Source organism: Antechinus flavipes, chromosome 3, assembly GCF_016432865.1.
Source record: "Antechinus flavipes isolate AdamAnt ecotype Samford, QLD, Australia chromosome 3, AdamAnt_v2, whole genome shotgun sequence".
Classification (NCBI taxonomy): Eukaryota; Metazoa; Chordata; class Mammalia; order Dasyuromorphia; family Dasyuridae; genus Antechinus; species Antechinus flavipes.
This window is the reverse complement of record NC_067400.1, coordinates 296,829,150-296,856,039: the sequence shown is the minus strand read 5'-3', so window position 1 is coordinate 296,856,039 and position 26,890 is coordinate 296,829,150. Positions and strand designations below refer to the sequence as shown.

Sequence of the window (26,890 nt, the reverse complement as noted above, 5' to 3'; positions counted from 1 at the left end):
TTAATAGAAGAGAAATAAAGATGTAAACTAGAAAAATAGTATAATTAGGTGAATTTGGAGCAGGTTAAATGGCCAGATTCAAAGAAAATTAGTTCATTGCCAATGTGAAAGGAAGTCCATAGTGCAGAACCTCAGGTATCTATGATTGGTTTTGTGCTATTTACAATTTTTATGAATTGTGGATAAAAACATAGAAGATACGTTTATTGAATTTGCTTAGAACACAACAGTGGAAGAGCTTGCTGACCCACTGAATAATAAAGTCAGAATTAGAGAAGATTATAGAAGACTAAAACATTAGATTAATTGTAATAAAAAGAAATTTAGAACATTATTATAAAATCTTACCCTTGTATTTAAAAAAATAAACTTTGCAAATACAAGATGGAAGAAATATGGCTACACAGAAATTCATTTGTTTTGTTTTTTTGTTAATCATTTCAATCATACCTGATTCTTTATGACCCCATTTGGGATTTTCTTGACAAAGATATTATAGTTATTTAACATTTTCTTCTGCAGCTCAATTTATTTGTGGAAAGCTACAAAGCTTCTAGGATCATAATCTTAAAACTTGAAGGGACTTTAAGGACATCCCATCCAATTTCTTTGTTTTAGATGGATAAACTGAGGCACACAAAGGTTAAGTAAAGGACTCTTTAAAAAATCTTCATTTTCCTATTCATGGTAATGAACACCTATAATTTCAACTAGCAAGGAGATCAGGAACCCTGAACTGCAGTGGGTTATCTCAGTTGGGTGCCTGTACTAAATTCTGCATTAATATAGCAAGCTCCCTTCAAATGGAGGTACAACCATGTTGCCTAAAGTGGGGCAAAATTGGCTCAGATTGAAAATGGATTAATTAGCAATATGAGTAGTCCCTACACATCTAGCCCACTTAAGAGATACCATCTTTAAAAACACTAACAGCAATGACAACAAAAAATCCTCTATTTTAGATCTGTTATTCCCCCAAATATCATTATATTTCTCCTCCATTTTGCTGCTATATTCTAAGAAAGCATCATTATTACCAAACTATGTGTAATGTGCCTTTTACTACAATGCTAAAATCGCTATCTCAAAGGTCACTAAAGGTCTCTTAAAATGCTAAATCTAATGATGGCTTTAATTCAATTATCAACCTCCTTATATCTTTGCAACTTTTGATATTACCAGTTATTCTCTCTTACATTCATTTTACTTATACTTTGCTCCTGATTCTGCCACCTTTACAAATGCTTCTTATCAGTTTCTTGTGCTGGATCACAATCCACATTTGATGTGGATCATAACCCACCATGTGTATACATGCCCAATACTGACTCATCTACTTTTATGGATTTATTTATTTCCATGATGATGACAACTTCTAAAACTAAACATCCAATTTGATCTCTTTCCTGAATTTCTCTGGTACTGTCAACTCTCTCTTGTACATTTCTACCTGAATTTTCAATTTAACATGACCAAATTTAAAATCTTATCCTCTTATCTTTTATTCTCTTCACTTAACTTTCCTGAAACCCCTCTAGCATTATTGGAGTCCCTGAGGTTCATAACTCTGGAGTTATCCTTTACTCTTCCCTCTCCTTTACCTTCCTTATACAACCAGATGTCAAATCCTGTAAGTTCTATTTTCATAACAATTTTTATAACTGTCTTCTTCTATCCATGCATATAGTCCTTATTCTATTTTAGGCCTCTTCAATTCTCATCTACAATATTAGAATAACTTCTTCAGTCTCTTTTCTCTCCATATTACCCTCTACACAGCTTCAAAATCATCTTCCTAAGGATCTGAACATGTCTTTTCCATGCTCAAAAACCTAACTCTTTATTGTTTTTTAGATTTAATACAGACTTTTTAGGCTGACAAATATACTCACAATCTGGCTTCAATCAACTTTATTTTTTGTTAATTTCCTCATTCAATTAAGATGAATTACTAGCTATTCTCTAAGTTTATTGTGCCCTCCTCTACTTCCATGCATTTACATCATCTATGCTTAGGATTCACTATCTCATCTCTATGACTCATTGAATTTTTATATTCCTTCAAAATTTTACTCAGGCCTTATCTTCTCTATGAAGCCCTTCTCTTCCCCTTTTCCCATTTTGTTAATGATCTCTCCTTACTCAAATTATCTTTTTTTTTAACTTGTGTCAATATTTTCTCTTTCCAGTCAAATGTAGATTTCAGTCCAAATACTTCTTCATTTTCTCATTGTTTCCAATAGTGTCTGGTACATAGTATGTCTTTAATATATCTTTTAAAAGGAATCAACTTTAAATTCAGAGTGGAAAGATCATGACATGAATAGAATTATTTTTTCTGTATTTTCTTAAAATTGAAAATCATTACTTTTTTATAAATTGGATGAAAAATCACATCCAGCATTAATGGTCCAGTTCTTAATGATTCTTTGTTTGGATCTGACTTGCTGAGAAATTGTGGCATGTATCCAAAGCAACTTAGCAATAGGCAGCATCAGATACACAACAGTAAAATCATCCACTTCCATTCAAAAATTATAAAGTGATACATTTCATTGTTTTCATCCTTGAAATACTCTTTCCTGTTTTGTTTTTCTCATCGGATGTCATTTCAAATTTACCATCATTGTTGTCATTTGGCCAGCTGACTTTATGAAATGTAGGACGCACTTAACCTTGGGAGTTTCTATGAGTAACCAGTTTGTTTATTGATTCCTGTATTGTGGTTTCAAATGAATTGAAGCCTTTTTTTCCCCTAGAATTGTGGCCTTAATAGCTATTAAGGACTTCAGTGGTCACCTAATTCAACATTTCCACTTATTTTACAGATGAAGAAACTAAGGATCCTCTCATCCAATATCCAAAGTTCAAAAATTGGAATCAAGATTAAATCCAGGATTTTTGACTCTAAGTTTTGCTTTTGTTCAGCCTACATTAGAGTATTTAGGAGTACAAATTTAAAGATTACACACATATTTTTAAAGTGACATAAAACCTTCAGAATTTCTTTGTTGTTCATGAAGTAATAGTATTGTACTACATAAGTTATAAACATATTTAATAGTCATTTGCAAATTTGTCTATCATTTCAATAAAATGATCTGAAAAAAAATAAAAAGAAAAATTCAAGAAGTAAAATCCTAACGTAACAGGACATAGGACTGATTATCTATTGTTCAGCTGTTTTAGTTATATTCAATCTTCATGAATCCATTTAGGGTTTTCTTGTCAAAAATACTGGAGGGGTTCACCAGTTCCTTCTCCAACTCAATTAACAAATAGGGAAACTGGGGCAACCAGGGCTAAGCCACTGCCAGGGTTTTTCTTACTCCAGACCTAGCACTCTGACCACTGAATTGCCTTTGAATATCTGTGCAGGAAGTAATTACTGAGATACTTCCTTTATTTTGTTTCTTTCTGAAGACCCTGTAGTATGAGTTTAAAAAATTAGCAAACAGCAAAAACAAACAAACAAACAAAAAAAATCCTCTTCCTATTTTTAAGAATTGTTATTACTTTGGATTACTCTTTGAAAGAAGAACTAGGAGATCTAAAAGCAAGAGGAAAATGTAGCAAATTTATTTTTCTTTTTTTTAAAGGAAGATTGGCATGTAAATGCACATGATTAAACAAATCTTGTCTTTTAACATAATTAATTGCAGAATTGAAGAGTCTGAAGGGATGTTGGAGGTTTTATATATCAACCCATTCCCTCTTCACTTTTTCCCCTTAGAATCCTTGTCTTATTTCACAACTCTTTTCAAATACCAATTTCTGGTACCCCCAGCTGCTAGAACCACTCCCTTCAATAAGATAACCCAAAATCTATTCTGTATATATCTTGCATGTATCTATTAATGTTTTAATAGTCTTTCTTTATAAAATCCTTAAGGCAAAGTCTATTTGGACTTTTTTTTTTTTAATCTCAGGGGTTAGCACAGTATCTGGTACAAATAATAATTTCATGTAAATTGATTTATCTTTATTTTAGTTGAAGTGTAAATTTGCCTTTCTACAAGTTCCACCTTTTGCCCCTGGACCTTCAAGATTAAGTGGAGCAAAACTAACTCTTCTTCCATATGATGGCCTTTCAAATACTCAAAAATAGCTATCATTTTCCTACACGTTGTCTCCTTTCCAGGCCAAAATTACCTACTTCTTCAGTGGACCTTATATGGCAGGATTTAGAAACCCTTGAGCTTCCTGGTCTCACTTCAATTCATTAATATTTCTTAAATGTACTCTTTAGAATTGAACACAATACTCCAGATGTGAAAGATTTCTTTTAAATTCTTATAATCTGGCATAAAAATTCTGCCTTAGTAGTACTGAATTTTGAACAAAATTGTGATAACCTAGTTCTTTTCTCCTTGCTAATGAGACTTTTTATATGTCTTTCTTGTTCTAAGTCTCATAGATTATCATTCAATGAAAAATCAGGTCATATCTTCCTTTTGGTTTTACTTTATCATTATAGCTGCTTCAACTTTACACAGTACCCTAATTGGTATGCACTTTTTTTCGTTTTTGTCCCTCAAGTTCCACCCTCATAAATCGGTCTTCATACTAAGGATATAGTGTTAGGACTTTCTCTTTCCATCAAATTACTTGCCTGCATAATCTCTAGCTGTGTCTCAGCAGGAAACTCTGCCACTTTAAGCCTGCTCTGCCCTCTTTCCTCTGTGTAGCTATAGATAATTAGAGAAAGTAAGAGTTCTTCGCTGTGCTGAGGATAAGGCAGAATCTTTAACCCTTCTTCTTCTCCATCAGTATCAGAAAAGAGTACCTGACTGTTCAAACATCTGTGATGTGTGGTGCCCAACACCTCATGGCCCTTTTTTTAATCTTCTTAAATTCCTGACATTGTCACCTTTCTCATCGGCAATGACCTACAGTAGAAATGGAAGTGTTATTCCTAGAGGCAAAATTTTAACATTTGTAATTTAATGCTAAACTAAGCTGCCTGTCTTCTTGGCCTTTAGGTACACGCTTATGGCTATCTTTCCCACTCTTCTTCTCCCCTCTGCCCCCAAATTATTGTATAAAGAGAGACTGATAATTGCTTTAAGCCTGTATCCATCGGGACTAATTTATTATTGTTTCTTACAATTACCCCAAATCCACTGCAACTCATTTCCCAATTTGTATTTTTCTTTTCTTTTTTGTAGCAAGAAAGATTATTGTTTCTAATTACATTTGTCCTTCCTGCAAGTTGCATACTCTAGCTTTTTTTTTCTTTTTCATCTATGATTACTAACTTAGCTTTCATAAAAAGTTAAGTTGAGTAGTTTATTCATATACAACATTTTTACAACCAAATCAATCTCCTTTCATTTTTCTATGACTAATGAAACTACAGAATCCAACTTCACTTTAGTGTTGTCAGGATTCAGTTAGTTGAATCTCAGCAGTCTTCATACAATATAGGCTTCAGGTAATTATTTTTTCATATCTAAAAACGTATGTCTCATTTTGTATTTCTTGTCCATTATCATTTGGCCTTGTGGTAAGAAGAATGATCTATTATCATCTTCATGGAACAATAGTCAATCTTTACATTGTTTAGTTATTGAAAATTGTTTTCTTTTACAATGTTATAATCATTGTATAAATAGTTCATCTGGTTCTGCTTATTTCATACAAGTTTTCCCAGGGTTCTCTGAGTCAATTCCTTTTATCATTTTTATGGTTTTTATTATTCTATTATATTAATATATCCATATTTGTTCAACTATCCTCTAATTGATTGGCATCCACTTTGTTTCCACTTTTTTTTATTACAGCTTTATAACAGCTGCTAAAAAAATTATTATACAAATGAGTCCTTTCCTTTTTTTCTTTTATCTCTTTGGAATTATGTGCTGGCAATGATATCACTGAATGAAAGCTTTAATGATATTTTTGGTATGGAACCAAATTGCTTTACAGAATGGCAAGCTCAAGCTCAATCCAAAGTTTCTCTAACAATTGCCATTTTTTTCAGTCACCTTTGTCAAGCTGTTATGTATGAAGTACAACTTCAGAGTTATTTTAACTTATATGTCTCATTATTAGTGATCTGGAACATTTTTACAATGTCAGTAGTTTGCATTTCTTCTTTTTGACCATTCATGTATTGGAAAATAGCTCTTTTTCTTATTTATTTCTATCAATTTGCCAAATATCTGGGATATCAGAACCTTAACAGAGAAATTTGCTAGAAAGATTCCCCCCAGCTCCAATAAATGTTTCCCTGTTAATTCTAACTGTATTGATTTTGTTTGTGGAAGCTTTTCAATTATTGTAGTCAGTAAATTTCATTTCCTATGATCCTCTCTATGCCTGGTTTGATCAAGAACTCTTCATCATTGTGAAATATATCTTCTCTTTCCTCCCAATGATATTTTTAAAATATCTAGGTCAAGTTTTTATTTGAAATTTATCAAGGTAGGTTGCATGAAATGTTAATCTTCACCTAATTTCTTTCAGACTGCTTTCCAATTTTCCAAGTTGTTTTTGTTGAATTAAGACTTTACACCAGCAATTGGGACCTATGAGTTTACTGAATGCCATGCTATTAAGTTCAAATTTTTTTCTTTAGTTTTATAAAAGTATCCTTTGGTAATTTGACTGGTATGGCACTGAATCTACTAGCATTGACCAAAATAAATTAATATAACTCTAATTGCTTTTCTTTATTTCTGTAAAATATATATATATATATATATATATATATATATATATATATTGTTATAAACTCTATTTTTGTCTTATTAGGTGGATTTACAGATACTTTGTACATTCTCTACTTTAGATAGAATTTATTTTTCTATTTTGTTGGTAATATTCAAAAAAGGTGATGATTTTGTGGGATTATTTTATATTTTGTTACTTTAGTTGTTATTAGTATTTCAATCCATTTTGACTGCTTTTCTAGGAGTCTCTAAGTAAGCCATCAAAGAGCATCTGCAAAAAGCAATAACTTTGTGATTTTTTCTAATGTTTATTCCCTGTTTCTTTTCTTTGTCTATTTCCTGCAGCTAGCATTCCTAGAACTAACCATATAATAGTACTAATAAAGGAAATCTTTTTTTAACCTCTGATTTTATTTGGAAGATCTTTAGCATATTACAGATGATGCTTTTTTTTTATTTTACCATATCTTCCCAAGTAAGTTCTCCTATTTTTGTTAATGATACTTTTACCCTCTCTCAGTTATCAAGACACAGAATCCAAAAATTATTTTTTTAATTTTCCTCTCCTTTATAGCCTCTTTGCAACTATTTGTTGAATTCCAGGTAGGTTCTTTAAAACATTTTTCCATCCTTGCCTTTTATCCCCATTGTCTCCATTGATCCTTTCTCCCACCAACAAGCTCCTGACTATTTGCAGGGTACTCCTACCTGATTTCTCTACCTCTTTACTGCACTGTCAAACTAATCCTACTGATTTCTTTATATTACTTTCCTTCTGGGAAAAAAATCCAATGATTGTCAAATGCCTAAACTTATAGAGATATAATAGATATTAAAAGCAGTAGAAAAAATGGAAAGAAAAAGGAGAGTCCTCTAAGTCAACATTTCCTAAATTAATTTAGACGTGTAATAATTAATTCTGACATAACAATTTAAAAACACATATGCATAGAGCTTTAAAACTTCCAAATTTTAAATATGATGAAACTGAAGTTTAGAAAGGGTTAAGTAACTTGCCTTTGTTCCTATAGCTAGTAATTGTCATATATAGAATTTAAATCCAGACTTCTCAAATGAGATATTTGTAAAAAAAAAAAAAAAAAAAAAAAAAAAAAATCAACAAAACAACAATAAAAACCTAGCACAAAATAGAAATGTAACATAGGTTTGTTGCCTTCCAAGTTAACCCCTTCATCCCTACAATCACTTTTCTGACTCCAGAAAATTTGTATCATAATGCTGTCTCTCAAAAAAAATTTTTTGTTATATATATTTGAAAAGTCAGTAGACAAAACTGGGTTCTATTATCTCTCTGTAGATAATTTCTAAATCTATATTTTCTCTTAAAAGTCAACAAGTATTAAGCATCTATCATCTTCCAGGCAAATTGAGGAAGAGGTATTAGCAACTGAAGGGAATCAAGAAAGAGCTCTTAGTAAGCAGCAACAATTTACGCGTATTTTGGAGGAAAGTAGGAATTCTAAGAGAAGGAGATGGGAAGGAAATGCCTTCCATGAATACTGAAACAGTCTGTGCATAGAGACAGGTGTTAAAGTGGTATATGCAATGAATAACAAGAAGATCAACCTGGGTATAAAATACATGGGGAGAAATGATGGGTAATGAGTCTGGAAAAAATAAATTCAAGTCAAGTTTTAAAGACTATCAACACCAAACAGAGGAATGTATATTTGATTCTGGAAGTAATAGAGAGCCATAGGAATTTATAAGAAAGGAGTGACATGATTAGTCTTATAATTTGGGAACATTATTTAGACAATTTTGTGGAGGGGAATTGGAATAAGTGAGACCAATGGCATGGACTCTGAGCTGTCACGACCATTACTGCAGTGCTTTAGGGGATGGTTGATCAGGGCCCGAACAAGTACAGGGGCTAGGAGAATGTCCTATATTATCCCTCCCAATTGAATATACCATTGGAATCTCAACACATCTAAAAGAAGACACTATATTTTTTTCTAATCCAAACCTTATTTCTGTTCTATCTTTCCAGTTACCAAGATTTGTAACCTCGGAGTTAGCAATGACTCTCCATAAACTTTATTCTCCTCCCCCACCATCCCATTTAATCAATGGCCAAACCTTATCTATTCTACCTCCATGATATTTCTCTTCTCTGAATTTCTACTGTAGTTCAGGCCCTCATGACCTTTCACCCAGATTACTGCAATAGCTTCCTAATTGGTCTCTCTGCTTTCAGTCTATTGTTTTTCCAATTTATCCTTCACACAGATGGCAAATCATCATTCTTAAAACAAAACATGTCTATGTTGAACATCATTCCTCCCACTTAAATACTTTTAAAGGCTCCCTTCTGCACCTAGGACTGAATACAAAATTCTCAGTCTAGCATTTAAATCCACAATTTGGCTCCTACCTCTTTTTACATATATATATGTATGTATGTATGTATATATATATATATATATCTCCACTTCACATTCTCTCTGTTCCACTCAAATCTCACATCAGCCTTTTCACAGGTGGTACAATACATATAGAATGCATTCCCTTCTCACCTCTGTCTTATAGAATCCCTGGTTTCCTTGAAAGGATAGGTCAATTAATGTACCTGCCAGATTCCCCCAATTTTTAGTATTCTAGTTCTCTGGAAATTGCATGTGCTTTGAATTTACTTATATGTGTTTATTTTGTTAGCTCCCTAGTTGAATATTAGCTCCTTAAAACTGTGTCATTTCCTTACACATGCTTGATCTCTGTTAAATTGAATTGAATTGAGTTGTAATGCTGACTCAGACTTTTACTATCTATGTAACTAAGGGCAAATCACTTAACCTCTCAAAGGCTCAATTTACTTTTCTGTAAAATAGGAATGGTAACATTTATACTACTCTCATAAAAACCTTCATGGGGTTTTTATGAAGAGTGCTAAGATGATATGTTAGTATTATCAGAAATAAATATTATATATATGTATATGTGTAATATATATATATGGACAGAGAAAGAGAGAAGTATATTTATATTTTTTGAAAGAACCCATCAATATTAGTCTTGGTAGTCTGAGGGATGGAATAGCCTTTGACAACTTTCTTAGGATTTAAATCGAAATAGCCTCTGGAACAACTCCCCCATTTTGCATAGAAGGAAAAACTATTCCAGAGATGAGAAATGAAGTGACTTTTTGTTGTTGCTGAGCCATTTCAGTAATGTCTAACTCTATGTGACCCCATTAGGGATTTTCTTGACAAAGCTTCTAGAGTAGTTTGTCATTTCCTTCTCCGGCTTATTTTACAGATGAGGAAACTGAGGCAAATAGAGTTCAATTATTTACCTAGGGCCTTGCCTATGGTCAAATAGCTTTTTTGGCTTTAGGAAGATTGGTCCCTTACAACTATGATTTCTCAGTTTTGAGAACTATTTTTATGGAAACTCCTTCTGCTTATGTAGAATAGCAACTCCTCTTTAACTGAATAGCTATATGTAATTTTGTGTTGCACTGAGTTAAATGACTTGCCCAAGGTCTCACAATAAACCTGAATCAAAGAAAGGAATGAACCTCCTGCTGCAATACCACCCTGTATGTTCTAGACCATTCTACCTCTTACAAGGTATTACTGGATCAAAATTGAGGTTTTACCTGATTTTATAGTCAAAGACTGACACAGTTTTATGATATGTAATTTAATATTTAATTTAGAAAGGGAAAAATATCACTGGCATTAACATTTCCTCATGGGTCTCCTCTCCACATCACACTAGGGTTTCATGGAAAATGCTACTTTCTGATGTTGAAAAGTAACAAAAAAAAAAACAAACATGGTTACATGGTTCAAAAGAAGAGATATGAGAAGATACTCTCCTCATTTCCTTTATTGGAGGTTGGAAGACCACAAGGGATACATAGTTATAAAGTTACAGACTATTTTCAATGTACTTATGATGATTTTTTTTCCCCATTTAAAAAAAAAAGTGTTAACTAGAATGGGGAGAAGTAATGGAGAGCAGTACTGTGGAAAACTATGAATGATGTAAAAAAATAAAGACAGCAATAAAAACTTATTTTAAAAATATGCTGCTTTAAAACTCTTTCATTAAAAAATAGTTAGGTGGCCTTTGGTGCTGACATTCAACTTTACCAGGCTTCTCCCCTTCTGTACACTAAAAAAAATAAATCAAACAATGATGTATACCTTTCCAGATATAGTCAAGGGACTTTGAAAAAGAAAGTGTTTAAAGGACTGGTCTCAAAACAGGAAAGAAAGGGAATTGGGAGGTGGGGGAAGAGGAGAATTTTAATTCAAGACTCCAAACCCCAGATTCTTCTTAGGAATTGTCTCCAAACTTCCTAATTCTCCTATTAAAAAAAAAAATCATTTTTCTTAAGGATTCAGACCTTGTCAAAACTCACATGAAAACAGTCAGGTATGATATCCACAGTACTATATTTTATATGATAAACCCTCTTCCATTTTCACAGAAATAGAGTTTAGTATATAAGGTGTGCATGTCATCTGAGTTCCTCATGCTTATTTCTTCACCTGCAAACCATGCAAAGTCATGGTGTATATGATAAGAATATGATATGTAAGTTAATATTTAACAAAAAGAAGTTTTTCTTCTGATTGGAATGTTCACTTCTAAACATTAGGGGAAAGACATTTTTATTCAACTAAACAGGCAAAGTGAATTGGGAAAGAATTGGAAATTGGAACTTGCATTCTAACTGTAGAGGTGATAAAATGACCACAAAGAAAGTTCTCCCCATCCCAAAATAACTTTCCCCATTGACTTTCCATAGGGTTTAAAATTCTATCTTTCAGAATGGACATTTTTCTTATATAAAATGCAATCATCCACAGAGGCGTAACAAATTGATTTTTTTTTATCATTAACACTTTAATGTGAATGAATTTCTAGGATCTTTCTCAAAAGGATTGCCAGCCAAGAACAGAACACTGAATGATTAGAAGACTCTATGAATAAATTTTGATAGTAAAGAAAGCAAAGAGCTAGATCTAAGGACAGGATTACAGGATTTAGGGGAAAACTCGGGAAGCATAAGAGTGGCTGCAATATGCAGCCAAGGGGTAATGTAAAGGCACTATTCACCTGGAAATGTGAATAACTGAAGATCCCTAGAAAGAGGGAATAGGGCTCTGAGAGACCAGCAGAAGGGTGCCCAAGAAGTATCTACTGTACAATTTTGCATAGGATCTGTGAATATAATTCAGTATATTGCATAGGCTAGATAGAAAGTCTGTCAGACCAAAACAAGAATTTGTGATTGACAGATATAATTTGTTGATTTTCCCATTTAGCTGTGAATAAGGTAATTACTAAAGGTGCTTTTAGAAAGATGGGACTTGATTAGTGCCCTTTTTATTTTCCTCAGTAGTCAGAGCCCAGTTAATAATGAAAATGAAACTCAATAATGAATATGAAAATCTACCCTTTAGTCTTAGATTTAGAAATTAAGATGGCATTTGAAAAGTGCATGATTTATTATGAGAAAGTATCTTTACTGTAGGCTCATTTGTTGCATGTCATTTGCCAAGCTTTCTTTTTTTCCCCTAAGTTTTCTGTGGTTTATTTAGTGCAAATGGTCACATATAAGAGTTTAGTGCAGTAGTTATAGAGTATGAATGATTTCAACAAAAAGAGGCACCCTGGCTTTTACTAAGTATCTATATATTAGGGCAAACCACATAAATACTTTTGGCCTATTTCCTGTGAATAAATGGGACAGTTTTTGTGTCTTTCGAAAATGGGTTGATCTGGGTTTTTTTCCTTTTAGTTGTTGTTTTGCTTTTAAGGATGTTACTATTTTCAATATTTGGATAACAGAAAAAAATATATTATAATACAATATATTATGTTGTATATATACAATGTATACAATATAATATTGTATAATATATACCAAAAGAAAGAATATTCTGCTTTATCCAATGCGAATAGGATTTTTTAGTACCACAACTCCAGCTTGAATTTACAGGTTATGTTCCCTGGAGAATTGCTTATTCATTCATTTCAGTCATGTATGATTCTTTATGACCCCTTTGGTGGTTTTCTTGGAAAAGATATTGGAGTGGTTTACCATTTCCTTCTCCAACTCTTTATATAGATAAGGAAACTGAAGCAAATAGAGTTGAATCACTTTGTCAGGATCATACAACTAGTAAATGTCTGAGGCTGGATTTGAACTCAGGAAGATGAGACTTCCTGGTTTTCAATCCACTGTGTCACTTAGCTATCCTAACTGCCAAGGAAGAATTACTAACTCAGGTAAAAACACTCTGTGAACTTGTACTCTTAAAAACAGAGTTCACATTCCCCAGTGATGTGCTTACCTTTTCTTCAGTTCTAGAACATAATTAGCTAGAATCAAAGGCATTTATTAAATAGCATAGTAATATATATATAATATAGAACATTTCCCCCATAAGTTTAGTGTATACTTTGCTGAAAACATACATACCATCCTAGAGAGAGTGGGCAAGTATAGAGATCACTTATGAGTAATACATAAGTAGGGAATGTGTGCAGATGGACACCCCAGGCCTCTGAAATTAAAGAGCTCCTGATGTTCTCTCATGATATTCTCTTTACTGCTTTTCCTGGAAAAGATAATTATACTAGGTGCCTTGCTCTGCTAGGCTCACTAGGTCTACTCTATGCTGAACATGTTGCTCTTTGGTAGATTTCAACCTCTGCTGACTCTGACATTTGACCTAAAGTAGGTTAGGGTCCTGGTAGATTCTTTCAAAAAGAATGGGCACTCTTACCTTAGGATGAGCAGAAAACCTTTCATGTTCTGCTTCTTTGGAGTTTTACCCCTGAAATCTGCATCTGACTTGTAAGATAAAATTTCTCTCTGTCTCTCTCTCTCTCTCTCTCTCTCTCTCTCTCTCTCTCTCTCTCTCTCTCTCTAAATCTCTCCTTCCCTCTCCTCACTCTTTCTCCCCTTCTTTCTTCCCTCTGTGTCTTCTCTCTGTCTCTGTGTGTCTTTGTCTTCTCTATCTCTATCTCTTTCTCTGTCTCTGTCTCTCTGTCTGTCTCTCACTATTTCTCTGTCTGTCTCTGTCTTTGTCCTCTCTTTTTCTCTCTCTATCTCTCACTGTGTCTGTCTCTCTGTCCCTCACTCCCTCTCTCTTTTTCCCTCCCTTTTTCCTCCTTCCATCTCTCCTTCCCTCCCTTCTTCCTTCTCTCTCTCTGTCTCTATTTCTCCCTGTCTATTTCTCTCCGTGTCTCTGTGTCTTTCTCTGTCTCTCTTTTTCTTTCTCTCTCTGTCTCTCTGTCTCTGCCTCTCTCTATCTCTCTCTGTCTGTCTCTCTTCCCTGTCTCTCTCTGTCTCTCTGTCTTTCTGTGTGTCCCTCTCTCTCCTCTTTCTGTTTCTCCTTTCTTTCTCTCTCTCTCTCTCTCTCTCTCTCTCTCTCTCTCTCTCTCTCTCTCTCTCTCTCTCTTTCTGTCTCTCTCTCTCTGTCTCTCCTCTCTCTCTGTCTCTCAGTCTCTCTCTGTCTCTCTCTGTCTCTGTCTCTCTCTCTCTCTCTCTCTCTCTTCTCTCTCTCTCTCTCTCTCTCTCTCTCTCTCTCTCTTTCTGTCTCTCTCTCTCTGTCTCTCCTCTCTCTCTGTCTCTCAGTCTCTCTCTGTCTCTCTCTGTCTCTCTCTCTCTCTCTCTCTCTCTCTCTCTCTCTCTCTCTGTCTCTCTCTCCTTTCTCTCTCTCCCCCCTGTCTCTGTGTCTCTGTCTCTCTCTGTCTCTCTCTCTCTGTCTCTCTTCAAACAACCTACCTCTCTCTCTTCAAAAGTTTTGGATTTCCAGGTCAGTTAGGCATGACTCTTTAGTCCTTTGGGTTTCAGGAGGATTCTATCAGTGGTCATTTTCTCCTTCAAGAAATATGCTATTACAGGAATTAGTTCCTACTGGGATACCAGCACCTGACTTTGGAACACCTGAATTTTCAAATATACAAGATTGCTGCTAAGCCTGAAAACATCTATTTTTTCTCTGACCTGTTCTTAAGAAAGGAAAAGTAAATGAAGCAAAGGCAAGTGCTTAGACTTGTCTAGCAAACAAACATTTTTTTCTGTCATGTGCTTGTAGAGACCAAGACTGCTAGAGATTGTGGGGAGGAATCTCTACCTCTTACCATAAATCCCCTGCAGTCTATAAGAGGTGAGAGATACAAGGACAGAGTTTGGTACTTCCACAGAAATGACCATCATTTCCATTGTTTCAGTGTAGCTATTTTTTATTTTTAATTTAAGTCACAAAGGGCAAAGCTGAGCTTCTCAGGAAATTATTAAAAATTCCCTGAGCCTGATCAGTTGCATTTATTTAATGGCCACAGTTCTTTAATCTGTGAAGACAGATTGAGACATTTCTCAGATTTGGTCATTGACTAATAATGGTGTACAATTTATTTGGTTTTCAAGTCATTTAGCATTACTCCTCAAGTTGATCCATGATTTTTCCTGATTGACTTCCTTTACATTTAATACTTTTTTCATGCTCAATATCTACTCACTGTATGTCCCTGAATTCATGGGACAGAACTAATTTCATTAGAAAAATATATTTTGAATAAGGCTTCTCAAAAAAAATCTTTTATCTAAGCACTTGTCCCCTTTTGGGGTTTGGAAAATATAGAATTCATATTTATGCCTTCTGTAATATGGGATAGCATATCTTTCTTGATTAGATTCCCTTTGAAAAGATTAGTTTTTTCTTAAAAGACTCTTCCCCTGAATCAGTCATCAACTTTGTAATGTAAAATGATATAGTCAGATAATTGAAAATACAATATGGTAGCTTGAAAAAAGAGGAGAAAACTTGTACCTGCATGTTTGTAGAATAGACCACAGTATATTGAGTATCTAGATTGGCTTATAGGAGCTCTGAATCCATCTCAAGATGCTTACTCCTATGTAAAGGCAGGTTATTTAGTGGGGCTTGGAGCCTGAAAATGCTATATTCAAATTCTGCCTCAGATACTTATTAGTTGTAAGTTTAGTTCACTTAACTTAATCTACATATACCTTGGACAACTCTGTAGTAGTTGCAAGGAGTTCCTCATGATGTCTTTCTAAGCCAAATAATGTGTCTTACAAGAGATTTTTTCCCCCTCTGACTTGAATATTTATAAAAATGTCTTAAAAACAAAAATGAAATATATTACTTATATATTTAATGATTTTCTTCAATGATACATGGCCAATTGCCATCACTACTGTGCTGCTTACGAACCATCTGTGCCCATAGTATATACCTAGCTATAAATATATATAATTTAATCTAGTATTCATGTGCTTTTTGGAATAGCTGTGATATTTCTCATGTTTTGGGTTCTCTTTATTTTGCGACTTTAATATTTGTATTTAATGCTGATAGACTTGACTCATTCAGTAGCAATTTGATGAAATGCTGGAAATTCTGGGACATTCATGGAACAATAGGGCAGAATGTATATATATATATATATATATATATATCTGTGTGTGTGTGTGTGTGTGTGTGTGTGTGTGTGTGTGAAAACTGTATCAGAAAATCAGGGACATAAGCATCACTATCTAGAGCTAACTTTCTCTTATTTAATATTCTCATCATATCACTTTTCGATCCTATTTTAAATTATTGATTTTTATCTTGTAAAAATATTGTTCTATGTGGTAGTTATAATTCTCATTGCAATAAAATGTTGTTCTGTTGCAAATCAAATTGATGAAGAATTTTGGAGATCTAGTCAAAGCCTCCCATCTTTCAGATAAAGAAAAGAGATACTTTCCCTACTCTCCAAACTCCCACCTTCTGCAAAAAAAAAAAAAAAAAAATCCTAGAATCTCAGAAGCCATTTATTCAATCAAATTCATACCTGACCAAGAATCCCCTTTATATCATGGATATAGAAATGCAGCCAAATAGGTCCAAAGTTAGGAGCTGAACTCAGACTCTTTGACTAGAAATCTAACACCCTTTCCACTAAAACAAATGAGTTTGGATAACACATGGCAATTTTTATAACAATTATAGTTATTCTAGACTACCTGACCATTGCTTATAAGGAAGATAATATTCAGGAGCCCAGAGAGTTCCAATATTTTACTAAATCATCAGTTTATCTCTTCATTACTAAATATATGGTCTCCAAGATTTTTTCTAGTTTTAATATTCTAAGATTTTGCATGTTTAACTTAGTGAAAGCAAAAAAAAAAATGAAATAAAAAAGGTTTTTGCTTTTATAAATTATAACATATAGAGAGGGATAATTATACAAAGTTTTTCACCAACCACTTCATAATCATTACACAAACTCTTGGAGTAGGAATGTGACATTTCCTGAACCAATATTACAGAAATGGAAAGGAACTAACAACTTATAAGGCAAAGAAACATCCAATAAAATGGTAGGTTTGGGGGAAAGCAATATGAATTTGGAAGAAATAATTATATTTTATACTGTCAGAGTATTTTTTTTAAAACATGGATTGTAGAGTTGTATTTTAAGCAAAGATTCTAAAGTCAGTGTGAACGGCAAAAATCATCTATAGACAAAATAACTCTTAAAATCTAATGTAATAAAAGTATTTTTACTTTAATTTAAATTTAATTAACTAAGACAGCATTTTTAAATCATTGTAATTGGAAAGGGGCAAGCATACTTTTTTTAAAAAAAAGGCATCCTAGATCTGCAAAGGTTATTATCGAAGAAGTTGCCTGTAAATTTCAGTTTTAACAATACATAGGCTAGAATCAGAACTTTTTGGAAAATTAGCTGGCAGAAAAAATGATAACTAGGGCAAATAATAGCCTTGAAAGGGCTTCACATATGTTAGAGTGATCATATTACTATCCATGAGAAACATAATTGTTCTGTTTTTCTTTTGTTTCATCATGAGGTATGAGGCAAGAAGATGAAAGGAATTCAGACTCAACACAAGAGGAGTTTTCTGGCTAACCATGAATTAAAATAAACTAAGGCTATTGACCCTACTCACTTTTTTTTTAATAGAAAAGGAATTTATTGGTATACCAAAGACACCAAGCAGTAGGATTGAAGCTGAATTCCAAATGCCAGCACCTTTTATAGATGTAAAGCAATTTACATGTAAGTTTAAGACAATCTTGATTGGTAGAACTCTCAATAAGAAGGTAGAATTAGTGTCACCTCAGCTTGTCATTATAGCATCATTAGGAGATGAGAGTAGCCCTCAAGTGATGGAATTAATCCTAAGGGGACTTCATCCTTTCCTGCTGGCTGGTTGAACATAGGACCCAAAGATTCAAACATAGGGGCTACTCAAACAGACTCTGTTCCAATAGCTGACTTTGCATAATCTCCCTTTGATGAACTCATGGAGCATTAAGATATATGGGATATTCTTGGAAGATTAGCCCTTCTGATGTGAGGGTTTGGTAAGTAATCATAAAAGTTAAATTTAGTTAAGAAGAGTCATAATCTTATGAAATAGACTTGATAGTAAACCAAGTCAGGTTACAAATTAAACTACTTAGAGGACTCACCATCTGTGGGAATGATGAAGAGGAAAAGCTAGTACACTGAGAAAAGTATGAGTATGGAAGAAGTATGAGAGATCAAGGAAACTAGCAGAAGTAGGTGATTAGGTGAAGGAATTAGGTGAATGGGGACTTTTCCTGATCTCATTTGGGGTTTTCTTGGCAAACATACTGGTGTGGTTTGCCATTTCCTTTTGCAGCACAGGGTTAAATGGCTTGCCCATGGTCACACAGCTAGTAAGTGTTGGAGGCCAGATTTGAACACAGGAAGAGGCGTCTTCTTAACTTCAGGTTTAACTTCAGCTGCTCCTTCTGTGCTTATGTGCAAATACAAATAGTGCTCTTACATTTTAATGGAGGACAACTCATAAAATGAAGTTGAAAGGTGAGGAGGGGAAATGAAGATACTCAGAGAAGGTGAATGGTAAAGAGTATCTGCAATGTGGTCTAGAGAGAAATGAGACATGATTGACCTGGATGCCCTTCTTACATGGAGATTCTGGGAGAGAGTTATCCAATCAGGAGGATAAGTCACAAGGGCAGAAGGTACTTCTAATGTGTGAATCCCAGGCCTGGAGTACTGAAGAGGAACAGCAGATTTAGTGTGCCTTCTCATTCTAACTATAGGCTTAATCTTATTGAATGGAAGAGTAACTGAAATAATTGTAAATTGTTACTTTCCTCTCTTTTCTGCTGACAGAGGTTCTTGGAGATATCATTTGGCTCAACTTACTCCTTAGAGAAAGTTTTGATTTTTAAAAGATCACCAGGAGTGAAACAAATTCTTTGCCAGGCAATGGCTAAATGTCCTCTAATTTTTATTAGTTTTGATGGGAGAATTTTATCATACCTTCTAAATGGATGACAGAATTTGAAGTACTTTACACTTGTTTTGAAATCTTAAGACATTTTTTCAATGTTCTGTCCTTTTCTGAAAATTTGATTGTATCTGAAATCTTTTGTGATATCCTCAAGTTAATTGAGAGCAAATCAATTGAACAGTATTCTGTTCTCTCTCTCTTCCCCCACTTCCATCAGTAATCTTGTAATGGGAAAAATTTTCAGTTTCTTATCCTCAGACTTTGCTTCCATTTAAATGCTGAGGGGATGGGGGGAGATGGAAATTTAGGAAAAACCCCACTATATACTTAAAAGCTAATTTTTTAAAAAACAAAATATTAATACTTGAATACTTTTAGAACGATTTTTGTAATATTTAGTGATGTTTCTACAATACATAGTTTACAGATGACTCTATATATGTATCTACACCACATACTATAAAGCCTATAATTTAATACCTACATTGTTAATGACACATAATCCTTAATACTGTAGGCAATGACATTTCTTCATCCTGCCATTTCTTTGTTACGTAATGTAATAAAAAGCAGTAGTATCCGCTATAACATGCAAATATTTTCCCTACTCTACACTTAGTCAGGTGTGCATATGAGTAATATACTTTGTTGGCAAACTTAACTGTCACTATTGCTCTAGGTACTGAAACACTTGATGTAGCTTCACATGATATAAATCTTTACTCCAATCTGTTTTCAAAAGGGGTCTCTTTAAATCATACTTTTCCTTTTGTTTTTTCACTTCTGCTTACACTACTATTTTGCATTTGAGTAAAGGAGATATGGTTCATAGAAAAGTTATAGAATTAATAAATCAGATGCATAGCTAAATCCATTCCAATAGGAAAATACTGTCATCAGTAATTTATGAGTTATCTCATGACTTTGAGGGGAAATCCATTTTTACTTGGTTTTGTTATTTAATCTAGGATTAAAACTTGAATGTGGAGCATATCCTGAAGTGCATGAAAATTACTTAATTTGCCTTCAAGATGTGTCCATTGGTTAAAAGGCTTTTAAGAGCAGTCATCTTTGTCAATGTGTACTATCTATTCCATTTAAACATAGTTATATAGTTTACTATAGGCTTCTCCTTTCATATAAATTGTTCTCAAATTAATGTGTAACTGTGGAATCTAGGGAGAGAATGCATCTAATTACAAGAGTGTTGGTAGCTATGTATTCATGTGTATCTCTCTTCCTCATAAGGGGGTAATTAGAAGAAGTGGAAAATCTTGAAAAAGAAACAAGATCAAATGATTATATATGTCAAATATAAATGATTCATGGGCAGCTATGTGGAACAGTGGATAGAGTACTGGGTCTGAAGTCAAAAAGATTCATCTTCCTGAGTTCAAATCTGGCCTCAGCCATTTACCAGCTGTGTGACTCTGGGAAAGTCACTCAATCCTATTTGCCTCAGTACTGCATTTGTAAAATGATTTGATGAAGGAGATAGCAAACCTTGCCTTTGTCAAAACAACAAAAAACAAATGGGGTTGAAGAGTAGGGTGCAACTGAACAACAATAATCATGTAGTCATCAGTGGAGTAGAAATGATAGGGTGCAAAAATAAAAGTAGTTTTTTTTTTTTGCTTAATGGATTTAAAAACACATTTTCCCTGTTTTCTATTTCGTTGACCAAAATAAAAGAAAACAACTTCAGCTTGAAAATTCCTAATCACCTAAAGTTCAAGGCTGCAACAAATAAGTGAACCTTGATAAAAATAGAGTATTCAGCACACATTCAACATTAGGCTTTAGAAGGATTGACTTATTAGGGAACACCAGTGGTTAATGAAAGAAAAGATCAAAAAGATTCAGTAAAAAGGATAAAGAACAGAGAAATGAGAGAGTAGATCCAAAAGTCATTGTATTTAATAATGCAAAATAAAATAGAGGTTTATGAAAAAGATAATCAAGAAGTGGAAACCCAAAAGCATCTTGGTAGAGATGAAAATTAGAATGCCAGAATTGAAGAATTAAAAAAAAAAAGATGAAAAAGTTAGAGAATACAATAGCGAACATATCTTGAGAAGATAAGTAAAATACAAAAATAAATAAATAAATAAATGAGCAAGGTATATTTTTTTCTCTCCTACTAAAATGTGAGCTCCTTAAGAGGATGGACTGCTTAACATTTATATCTCTGGGGCGCAGATAGAAGGTCTTTAATAAATCAGGTAAGAATATACCTCTCCTTCCCCGTGGTCAATTTAAAAAGGAGAAAGGATAGGTGTGATCTCTCGGGTAAGGGACTCAATTTTATAAAGACAGGAGAGAGGAACAACAAGAGCAAGTAATGAAAGGAAAACGATAGCTCAGATAAACCTAGAAAAAAGTTTTTTAATTAATAGATTCATTCAGCTTTCAGTTCCTCCTACTTTGGTGTACTAGCAGAAAGTCTGCTTTTTTTATTTTTTATTTTTTTTGACTGGGTCACTGCTAATTAAAGCTCATCATCTTCCTTTCAGTACAATGAAATACAATTCCTTCCAGGAACTAACAGCTGGAACAGAACATTGGTTTGCCAAGTCAGACGCTCTTACTATTATCCCAGCCTAGATAAGGGTCCCACTCTAGCTCAATTTCTTCCTCACAGTGCCTACTAAAAACTAAGACTCGGGTCCTACGAAAAAAGTGTCCTTTCCAGCAGCCTTAGCAAGCAAATTTTCTGCTGCTTTTTCCACTCTAACCCAGGCTCAAGTGCCACTCATTGCCTCCCACCCTCAGTTGCTACGAGACAAAAGACTAGGAAGGTGGACAAAGCAGGAAGTCCCGCCTCTTATCCCCTAGTTGGCTTTTACTCTCCCTCCAGATGGTCACGCCTATTTCTCCTTTTAGCCCCCATTGACCAACTCCCTGGGGGTTTGAATCCTTTCCCCTTCCTTTTCCCACTCCCTCAGCGGGCCACGTATTTATACCCTCTCTTCTGTGTCTGGGATTGGTGTGTTTACGTATATATGTATATGTGTGAATGTATATGCGTGTGTGCGGGGGGAGGGGGGTTCTTTGGCAGCCCTGGGTACTCTAGGAGACGTGGAGGGAGAGGAGGGGCGAAGAAAGGGTCTATCTTCCATTGGTCAAGTCCTGTGTCCTGCAATGTTGAGCTTTAGTAGGATTGGCTAAACCCCTCCCTCCTGCCTCCTCTCTCCTCCCCCTCCCTGGTCCCGTGGCTCCTCCTCCTCCCCTCGTCTGTGTGTTTTAGTGTAAGTTACCAGGGAGAGGGGGGAGGGAGACACTAAGAGGGGAGGAGAGGGGTGGGGCATACTGTGAGTTGTCTCCTCCTCCTCCTCCTCCTCCTCCCTCCCGGCTGCTGCTGGTGTGTCCCCAAGCCCAGGAGGGGGGGGTGTAGTGGGGAGAAGCAGGAGGCGGGTGTGGATTTATTTCAACCTTAAATTGTTGTCTTTTTTTTTTTTTTTCCACGTCTCGCCTGAAGCTGGTTGGTAGAGGCTCCCTGTATGTGGAATAGCTGTCTTATCTCACTCTCTCGGTGCTCCCATCCCTCCTACGGCACCCGCCCCGACGTGCGCGTATAGTGTAGCCTCACGCACACGCGTGTGCCTTCCTTCCCCCCAGGAGTCCTCTATTGCCGGGAGAGAGGGCGAGGAAGAGCTCTGCTTGCGAGACTCAATGTTTCTCCCGGGCCAAGTGCCCCTTGAGCAGCCAGACACGAGCTACGGAAGAGGAAGAGAGAAGAACCCCCAGTTTGCTCTTGCTACAGTTGTTGCTGCTGCCGCCGCTGCTGTTTGAAGAGGGGTATTTAATAACCCGAACCCCGGGGTGGGCTGGGGGGGGGGGGGAATATAGAGGGAAGCAAGGGCAAAAAGAGAGGGAGAACAGCCGTGGAGATTGGAAGAGACGAGCATGGGCTGTATAAAGGCGCAGGAGAGGGCAAGACGAGAGAACTGCTGCTTCTTGTTGCTTGGAGGAGAAAGGATACTTTGTCCTTCCTTCTTTCTACCTTTCTCCTCCCTAACTGTGGATGAAAAGCAATGGGGGCAGCTGGGGAGTGGTGATGACTTTTTTTTTTCCATCCAGAAACAAAGCTCTGTGTGTTGTGTATGTGTATGTGTGTGTATTTTGTTTTCTTTTTCCCGATGGGGGGAGGAGGTAGGAGGGCTGAATCAGGAGTGATCTTCCCTCCTCTTCCTTTTTCCCTCCTTCAGTTTCTTTCCTTTAAAAAAGAAAAGAAGGAAAGGACTCCCTCTAGCCCCCTTCTGAATTGGTTATTAACTAACTTATAGGTAACTATTGAAATTACATTCTTTTAAAAAGATAACTTTGAATTTGGGGGAATCTGTCTCCGTGTTTGAGATTTTTAAGCTGGGGAATAAAATACAAGTCATACAGCCTTTGTTGAGCTCAGATGTGTCCCCATATGAGGTGTATAGTAATTTTTTGCTTGGCCTAACTTGAAATCTAGTGCAGGATGCAAATGAATGAAGCCCCCAAGAGGTTTCCTCAGTGGCTTCGTTTTTGTTTTTATGGGTGTTGGTAGGGGGTTAAGGGAAAGGAGATGGGGAGAACATTGTGTTCTTATCTATTTGGAGTGATTGTATTTATGTTGCCTTTTTGTTCTGAGCTGAGTAATGCAATCCAGCTTGTGCTCCTTCAAATATGAGTAATATTTGTCCACAACTGTTAGTTTTCGAAAAGCAGAGTCAGGGTCACTTCCCAGACACCCACTCTGTGTAGATTGTCACTGTGAATCCATACTCTCCTTGTCTAAAAGTTGAACTCTGGGCCGATTTCACTCCATCTACTGCATTCTTTGCTGAAGGAGGTGGGTGGGATGAGTTAGCACATTTAGTTTTCTGTTGGGGAAAAAAATAATTTAAGAATCTTGTGAGTCTCATTTGATAACTTTAAAAAAATTATTTTCAGTATTCTCATAATTGCTGAAAAGCCGAGATTCCAGATGGCTAATGCTATGAATGGCCGGAACCCTGGTGGCCGAGGAGGAAATCCCAGAAAAGGACGGATCCTGGGCATTATTGATGCTATCCAAGATGCAGTTGGACCACCTAAACAAGCTGCAGCTGATCGAAGAACTGTTGAGAAGACTTGGAAACTCATGGACAAAGTGGTGAGTATTTATTCTTTTTTGCATATAGAATCTTTGGGATCTCTTAGACATTTAGTATTTCGTGACACTTGGCAATGATAAGCTTCTGATGGACTCTTAAGTCTTGTAATGAACACAAAATCTATTTGTCCATCATTTTTCTGTAAATTGTATGTGTATAGAGAGAGAGAATAACAAATTAACAAATTTATTAACAAATGGTTAATAAATATTTGTTGACTTGACCTAGGTTCTAGCCATAGTTTTGCTACTTTTTGCTACTTCTTGACTATTGTGACCTTGTGCAAATTACTCAACTTATGTAGCTGATGTTTCAGGACTCAAGTACATCAGTTTCATCATCCTTTCGTATACATGAGCAATTGGGATAGATCATCTCAGAGTTTATTTCTAGGTCTAAAGTTCTGTGTTCTCTAGTGAAAGACAAAGGCATTATGATTTGAATCAGATATTTTGCTCACTTCTTGGTTTTGTACTTGCTGTAAAAGTTGATGTCTTGATAGGAGATGGTCTTGCTTTTACCTTTTATCTTACTCCTTAAGATTCAAAGTTCTTCCAGAGAACTCAGAATTGCAAAGCTCATGCAATAAGCTGCTTAATGTCAATATATTGTCTCAGAATAGTTTGGAAATGTTTGTTCTCACTTATATGAGGTTGTCTTGCCCTTAGACCAGAATTGGAGCTCTTAAACAGGTAATTTATGCAAAGCATTTTAGAAAGCCTTCTGATGACAATCCAGTGCATGAAATGGAGAGCATTTATCTGGGAAATAATTACACAGATTAGCTCTCAAGTGAGTAAGCAAAATTTGAAATAGTTTCCATTTCATCTTTGGAAAACATCTTCATTTTAAAAGTTCTGTGCTTTTGTTAATGGCTAAATTACAGTTTCTTTCATCTACTATTCCATTTTGAAACAGGAAATCTATTCGATTGCACATTATTTGTTGTGAAGGGAAAATTTATGTTGGGGGTGGTGGTTCTGAGAGTTTCAAATATTTCTGTGGTTTCTACAAGTTGCTTTCAGATAAACTGAAAGATCGCACACGGAAATTTAGCTATATATCAGCACATGCAGAGTAAACCAAGTTAAGGATATTTCAGAGCAATTTGGGACCATCGGTTTAAGTAATTTAGATGGCAGTGTCCTAAATATGATGAATAGGAATTTGTAATAAGTATGATGATTCTCCAACTTCATTTCATAATGAAAAGATCTTTCTTTTGAAGCAACGTAATTTCCCAGATTATATTTGCAATAGTTAGAGGACCTCATAGATTTTCCATAAGGGATCTTTGAGCCAATTAGAACAATTAGTTGGGAAGAGGCCTGAAGTGGATATACAGTTGTCTCAAATATCAGTAAGGTGCACACATATTTTTATGTTAGGTCTTACATTCTTTAATATGAAGAAATCCTGGACCTTTTCCCTTTTGCTTTTAGTTTGTCGCTGGATACAAATATAGTGTAAAAAATTCTAATCTGTTGGTTTAAAGGTAGAGGTAGTTGCCAATTCTTGGACAGATCAACTTTATTTCATTTTCTTATTGATTGGAATGTAGGTAGATGGGATGGCTTTCTAATTTTGCTGGTATTTATTTTGGATTTTTAGGATAGCCTGTTTAGGCTTCTGCCAATTGGTTAAAATTTATGACCCAAATTTAATTATGAAAGTGCAGGAGACAAGACTTTATAACCTGTTGCTTAAACTCAGCTTTTGATTTGGATCTTTGATAATTATTGAAGCATATGCATTTGAAAAAATTTGAAGTTATTTGGCAGACAAAACTTTTTCAGTTTTATTTGAAGTAGCTGAAGTTCAGTTTTACTTCTTAAATTAGAATTTAATTCTTAAATTGGAATTTAATGTCAAAATTCAAGGTTTCTGGTTGAAATCATCCTTTATGAAGACTTATAAATCCAGATTATTAAGTGACTCCTATATGAATGTATCAGATTTTGTAAAAATTTTTTATTTTTCTCACTCTTTTTTTCTTATAGTGGTCAAAGACATTTAGAAATCAGACAAGGTGAACTGAAAGTTGGGTCAACATTACAATAGATTTCATATAGGAAATAATGCGGTTATAGTTACTATAAAGACCCTTCTTTTGAAAGATTAAAAACCAGCCAATTGTGCTAATATAGGGGCACTTTGGTGGCACAGTGGATGGAACACCAGGCCTGGCATCAGGAAAAGTAATCTTCATTTAGTAGCTGTATAACCCTGAACAAGTCACTCAATCCTGTTTGCCTCAGTTTCCTCTTATCTAAAATAAGCTGGAGAAGAAAATGACAAACCGTTTTAGTATCTTTGCCAAGAAAATCCTGATTATCGGCTCATAGAGTTGGACAGGACTGGAAAAAAAATTGAACTACAACAATAACAATGCTGAGGGGTTTTATTTACTTTTACAGCACTGGTTAGAGACTTGCATTTCCCTAAGATAAGACAAGCACCTGTCATTGTTTGCTTTATCTTTAGGCCTTTTGTAGAGTTAGCTTAACTTTAGTAACTTGATGAACTCTGTTGCCTAAATTCTTCACTATTGATTTCTGGATAAGTTTTCAATGGTTTTCAAAAGTTGTTCCTGACATTGTGTCTATGGGCTTTCTTGAGGAGAATTTATTTTTAAAAATGTTAGACTCACGTGTGGCTTATGTAGGCAACACAGTACTATCAACACATTTATAATTACTAATTGATGTTGTTATTTCATTTTATGCAGTACTGAAGAGTCATACACATGTGTTTATTTTCTCTTATTT

At 35.0% G+C, this 26,890-nt stretch overlaps 1 protein-coding gene across 4 annotated transcripts in view; it reads left to right on the top strand.

Annotated features, from left to right (window-relative positions):
- Nucleotides 1–22,576: 22,576 nt before the first annotated feature.
- The window catches only part of CBLB (Cbl proto-oncogene B), a 222,083-nt gene continuing 217,769 nt past the window's right edge, over nucleotides 22,577–26,890 (top strand). For 2 of the 4 annotated variants that reach the window (XM_051985227.1, XM_051985226.1), the window contains exons 1-2: nucleotides 22,577–22,791; nucleotides 23,920–24,121. In XM_051985227.1, coding sequence (XP_051841187.1) covers nucleotides 23,954–24,121 — 168 coding nt within the window. In that variant the 5' untranslated portion in view covers nucleotides 22,577–22,791; nucleotides 23,920–23,953. The remainder of the gene's footprint in view (nucleotides 22,792–23,919; nucleotides 24,122–26,890) is intronic. The other 2 variants (XM_051985224.1, XM_051985225.1) reach the window with 1 other exon arrangement.